This window comes from Galeopterus variegatus, unplaced genomic scaffold (assembly GCF_000696425.1).
Source record: "Galeopterus variegatus unplaced genomic scaffold, G_variegatus-3.0.2 Scaffold725, whole genome shotgun sequence".
Classification (NCBI taxonomy): Eukaryota; Metazoa; Chordata; class Mammalia; order Dermoptera; family Cynocephalidae; genus Galeopterus; species Galeopterus variegatus.
The window spans coordinates 533,438-539,685 of NW_007726836.1; the positions used below are offsets into that span (position 1 = coordinate 533,438).

The following is a 6,248-nucleotide window of genomic DNA, read 5'->3' on the forward strand; positions in this document are numbered from 1 at the left end:
TTTGTTTTGTAGGTCAGAAGCCAACCCTTGTTTTATTAAAATATGTACAGGAGACTGGGAAGGAACAGGACCCGTCTGTACTGTGGCGACATACACAAAAGCATGAGCCGCATCCAACTCTGCTGCCCTGGGCTGTCCCGCAGATGGCTCTCTAGAACTCGGTTTGGCTGGAGCCTCATGAAGCCCTCATCTCCCCAGGTCAACTGTCTCTCAACCAGATGTGACTATGACATTTGCATCACCAAAAGGTGGGGAAGGCCACTGCGTCAGTTGAACAGGGAGGTTTTCTTTTCTATTCATATGGTTTCTTTTTTGAATAAACTCAGTTCTTGCAAGCGCTGGTGCTTCCAAATGGCTGTCTAAGCAGTTGGAAAGGCAGTGGCCTACAAGAAACCAAGCTCTACTCACCCTCCACTGAGTTTTGTCCCTGAAATCAGAAGCCCTGGCATAGCCAAGTTCATGGGCAAAGTTATACTTCAGGTCCTCATTGCCTCATGCAACACACATACAGAAATAAATCCTGGTTTATTTCATGTTTCTCTCAATCCAGTCTTTAAAAGGCAGCACCTTGGTGAAGGCCGTGGAGAGGCTGTGGCTGCAGGTTTTGTCATAACTCCAGCTGACCAGGCCCACCAGATGCCAGCGTGGCTCAGCGGATGCTTGGCCTGGGAAGAACACAGCTGCGATGCCCCCTGTCTCTGCGGTGCAGATGTCAGAAGGAGCGGTGGGGTCCCGGCTGGCACAGAACATGTTGTCAGTGACACTCACTGGGATGCCATGGTCTTCATGCTGCTCCTCACACAGCAGAGAGTCCACCACCCTGACCACCCCTGAGCGCAGCGTGTCGTTCTTAAAGCCAGGGCTCCTCACGTCTGCCAGGACGTTCCAGCCAGCCACAGTGATGTGGGTCTCCTGGAAGGAGGTGCTGAGGTCCCGAGTGGATGCAAGGCAGATGGGCTGGATGCGGGTGCTGATGCGGGCCTTGTCCAGGAGCTTCAGGATGGCGATGTCGGTATCGAGCAGGATGGGGTCATAGTTGGGGTGCAGAATGACAGCAGAAACCTACAAATGTGAGGAATGGATTGTAATGGTGAGCAGCCAACTCCACACTGAACAAGAAGAGGAAAGCAAAACTATTGGGAGAAAATTTTTAAGAGACAGCTACAACTACTTGGAGATACTTTGCTCTATTTCCAGGGTTGCAAACTGAAGTGCCTACCAGGGCCTGGTGGTGGTGTTAGATAAGTGGAGCGGACAGGTGAGGCTGCATAAAATGGGCACACTCCCTCCAAAGTGGGCAATGGCCACCTCACTCCAGCTGACCACCACCCCATGGGGAAAAGGGGCCCTCATTCTAACTTTGCCAGAGAATGGACTCCAGATCTTCATCTGAAATATCCTGATTTTTAAATGTTGGCAGATAAATGATTAAAGTAATATATGTTAGGACCTTCAAAGCACAAAGCTCTATAGGCTACCAGTTTGCAACCTCTGGTCCACTGTAAATATTTCATTTAACTTCAAGCCTGTATAAGACAAAGCTATACCCAGAACGTTCCACAAGACTTTTCCATGAAACCTTCCCTGGTTGTATCAATCTTTGCTGATCATTCTCTTTAAGGGGGGCCTCTAAGAGCTCACATCTGTGATATCTTATAATTTTTTAATGTATATGTTCTATTACTTCAAAAGCCTTTGGGCACATTTCCTCAGAGCATCTCCTGTGTTACACTGATCATGATATATTCGTTTCTCTTTCCCACTAGACTGTGGACTTTTCAGAGAAAATACTTATTCTTTTCTGTATCTATTTGCAGTGAATAGCAATTGTGGGAGCTCAAAAATGGTTGAACGGATGAGTGGATAAATAAATGGATATATGGAAACATGGATGGATAGATGGACAGGTGGGTGGATGGCTGGCTGGCTGGCTGGATGGATGGATGGATGGATGGATGGACAGATGAAGAGATGGGTGGATAGACAGGTGGATGGTTGAATGGATACATGGGTAGAACAGATGGATAGGTGGGTAAATGGAAGAGAGGGAGGGGGGCAGGGAAAGAGAAGTATTTTGTAAACTGGTTAAGAATATCTTGGATAAAACCTCTCTATGTGGACAGATGAAGAGATGGGTGGATAGACAGGTGGATGGTTGAATGGATGCATGGGTAGAACAGATGGATAGGTGGGTAAATGGAAGAGAGGGAGGGAGGCAGGGAAAGAGAAGTATTTTGTAAACTGGTTAAGAATATCTTGGATAAAACCTCTCTATGTCGACAAGGCCTACCTAGGACATTGCCCAAACATAATAGGTAATTACCTTTTTTTGTTATTGTTATTCATAAATATTTATTGATAATCTACATTGAGCTAGGCACTGTGCTAGGCTGTGAGGGCACAGTGACAAGTCACAACATCCAAGTGGGACTTGTGGTGATTTCAGGCAGAGCCAGCCGTTAAACAAATCCTATAACTAATTTTTAATTTGTTATTATTTATGATACATGCTACTAGGAGAAGCACATATATATTTAACTCTTAGGTGATTGACTTTTGGTGACCACAATGATAAATGATATTTGTCTCTATCTTATTTTTAAAATAATTAAAGAGAAAAAAAGACTCCATAGTCTTTCTAAATGCCCCTTTCTAGTATCTGTCAATATGAAATATTGAGCACCTGCTACATGCCAGGCTCCGGGCTGGCTGCTGACATGCTAAGGTGACAGGACTGTCATAGTCACTTCTCTTCTGTGCTTGGAGTTTATTGAGCCAGAGCCCAGTTACCAGGTTGAACCCTCTCTCACCCTCAAGCTCTGAATAGTCTTCTCATCCCGGTCATCATCCCGGTAGAATTTCCCCAAGACAACTTTGAGATCTGCTGTCTTGATGATGGTGATCTTCCCCAGGTCGGTAACACAGTGGGCAGCCACCACCACGGTGCGTTCGTTCACCAGGGCACCACTGCAGACCAGGAACCATGCACCCTTGTGCAGGCTGCCATCATGCATCCCACTGGTCCTCCTGTAGATGGCCACCTGCCACGGCCAGCGCATCCCTTGAGTCTTTGGAGCAGTGACGTTCTCAATTTTCCCACAGACTGCAGAGAAAGCAGCAGCTCAGTAAGATAAACTCAGCCCTTTCTACCCAAAGGGGAATGAGTCACTCAACGAGGAGAGCAGAAATCTAAAAAGGTGTGGGCCCATGGCTGTGATGATCACTAAGCAATCTAACTTGGTTTCCTTCTCCCTTTCAACATTAATCAACCACCCTTGACATGGTTGGCTATAAAGTCTAGGGTTGAAATTGGAGGTTTTGTAATCAAATGACACCTGAGTTCTGATTCCAGGCACTTACTCTCAGTAGGACTTTGGGAAAGTTGCCTAATCTTCTAGAGCCTCAGTTTTCTTCTGGTAAAATGGACAGAGTCACAGCAATTGTCTCATGATATTCTTGAGGAGACTGAATGAGACGATGTGTATAAACAGTCTCAAAATATTGTCATCATAAACATGACCACAATGAACTAAACCATACCGTTCTCTTTTCACAAAGAAGAGGGGAAGGTAGTTTAGTATGTGCAAGCCCCTCTTCCAAACACTTTCACATATTATCTCATTAATCACCATCATAACCTTATGAGAGAATTAATACCTCATTACTTAATAACAATTACCTAATTAACATCATTGGATGCTGAGCGTGAAAACGAGGCTTAAAGTAGCCAAGATGACATAACTACAGGACCTCAGGCATCTTTAACCCCTTCCCACTTGTTTAACGACTACATTCTCCCTTTCCTCCAAGCAAATATGATAGAATTTTCCACAAGAAGGTATGCCTTTAAGATTTAATGAGTCAAATTCTCCTAGCTAGTAAGTTTGAGCCAAAGGAAGGAAGCTCTAACTGTGAAATTTCAGACATCGGAGGACAATTCCTTTAAACAAGGAGCCTTTCTCCAAAAGTCTTCAACAGGGTTAATGGTTTTTCACTGGCAACCATAGAAGATGGAAGATGCTCCAGCCCAAAGATAGAGCTTGACTCACTAGGGATGCAGGATGGGGCCCGCCCACTCCATTTGCCAGTCCTCAGACATGTCCTCCGGCTGCTGCCCAGGCGGCGGTAGAAGGGTGAGATGCACTCATACTGGAGCTGTGTGTGCAGATGTTGGTACCCAGCAGGCAGGTCTCCAAAGGGAAGGGCTGGCTTCTTGGTAGGGGCACTCTGCAGTTTCTGCTTGCTGAAGGCTGCTGAGTATAGTTGGTGTAATGGTGTCTCCCTGGTCAAGGCACATGAGCCAAGAGAAAGAGTGGGGCGAGAAACAGTCATTGTAGTCCCTTTAGCATCCATGCTGATCCCCATGTAGATACTTGGTTACAGACGAAGAAAAAAATGGCTGTCTTGTTCTATGTCTCTATCTCTGCTTCTATCTCTATTCTCTCTGTCTATCTGTCTCTTTCTCACACACACACACACACACACTTCACCTCTACCACTGAGCAAATTCTTGCACACTTCAATCTTCATTTTATTCCTCCATTTCTGGCATGCTTCCAATTGCCTAGGATTTTAACCAGAGAAAATAATATCTGCCATAATAGCTGCTATCCAAAGGTACATTATACATACACACAAAAAAATTAATTGCAGAATTAAACAGAAAAAGGAGTTAATTTGAATGAGAGAAATCCAGGAGTATTTTCTTCTCTAAACATTATCATAATGGGGTAATATTAGAAATTGACTTGAACTAAACTACTGTTGATACAGTAGCTTGATTGAGCAATTAGCAGATGCAATTAGTACACCTCAGAGAATAGAACTTTCTCTCAGGGCACATTGACTGGGAGAAATCTGAAGCGTTGTGTGTAAGTGTGAAAAGAGATATTAAATGAGCCCTAAAGTTGAAGCCCCAAGGACCACTCGGAGATTCCTAGGGGAAATGTACAGCGTGTATTCATTCTATATTGGTGCATAATGACTATCAACTGAAAAGATAGAATTCCTTTAGAAACAGATGTGTCTATCCCATTTGATGAATGGAAAAAGGAAGCTCAGAGAGTTAAGTGGGAGAGCTCAGGGGTACTCAGTAAAGGAAGATGGTACCCAAGACAGTGCTCAGCAGTCACAATTTTGACCCTCGTATCTCTACTCCATCAATTTGATAACATCATAAGAAATCTATTTCATGTGTCTGTACAGTGCTTGACTCAGAACAAACATTCCATATTGATAGTATTCAACAAATCTTTAACTCATGTTTACAATCAGGTCTGCAGCTCAGGGAGCTCCTGAAGTTGCAAACAAACTCATCTCTTGGCCATTGGAGGTCAACACTGTCCTTGGGGTGTAGCTGCTGGAGAGATAAGCATATTTACCACCTCATCAGCCTATCTTCCAGAAAGATACTTAAAACCAGGTTTGAGGCTTGCTTTCTCATTTACAAGAGACACCTGGTACCTCACCACCATCACAACTGCTTTAAAAATAGGAAACCCAGTAGTCTTTTTTAATATCTCAGGGCCTCCTCCACAAGATGTCTCCTTGGGAAGAAAGGTTTGATCCCACTTAATGGGGAATCCAGCCCAGGTAAATCATAAAGATAAGAAAAGGGGCAGAATTTGGATCCCACTGCCATTGTACCCAAGGAAATGCCTTACCTGAAAAGAGAAAGACAAAAATGGAATAAGACAGCCCAAGGAGAGGAGGGAGATTGATGGATACCCTGACTTGTGATTGGGGTCACTTGGTTGGGATCAATTCTAGTCACTGGGATTCAATGTTACCATTTCTAATAATAGCTACCACTGACAGGAGATTATATGTGCAAGGTGCTATGCTAAGGCCTTTACATGGGCTTAAAGTCTAGTGCATAGGTGAGCAGACCCTGAAGCCAGGTACTAGATCTACATCCTGGATTTGCCTCTTTTTCTAGCAATGTGATCTGGGGCAAATTACTTAACTTCTCTGAGGATTGTCATACCCATCTATAGTCAAATAGTAATAAAATCTGTAATAAAATGGTAATAATAATAATAATAATACCTATTTCAGAGTTTATAGTGAGGATTAAATGAACATGTAAAGTACTCAGAAGAGCAACTGGCACATAGTAAACATGCAGTACATGTTAGCTACTAGTGTCACATTTAATCCTTACAATTCTCAGAGACAGGCTGTTATAAATATCCCTATTTTTCAAATGAGAAAACTAAGGATCCCCATGCTTAGGAACTTGCTAAGAA

At 43.7% G+C, this 6,248-nt stretch overlaps 1 protein-coding gene across 1 annotated transcript in view; it reads right to left on the reverse strand.

Moving 5' to 3' along the window:
* The window catches only part of PAMR1 (peptidase domain containing associated with muscle regeneration 1), a gene marked incomplete at its 5' end in the record, with an annotated part of 10,124 nt that continues 3,876 nt past the window's right edge, over positions 1–6,248 (reverse strand). The window contains 3 exons of the mRNA XM_008571828.1: positions 1–1,062; positions 2,811–3,103; positions 4,050–4,282. Of these exons, the coding sequence (XP_008570050.1) occupies positions 526–1,062; positions 2,811–3,103; positions 4,050–4,282 (1,063 nt within the window). The remainder of the gene's footprint in view (positions 1,063–2,810; positions 3,104–4,049; positions 4,283–6,248) is intronic.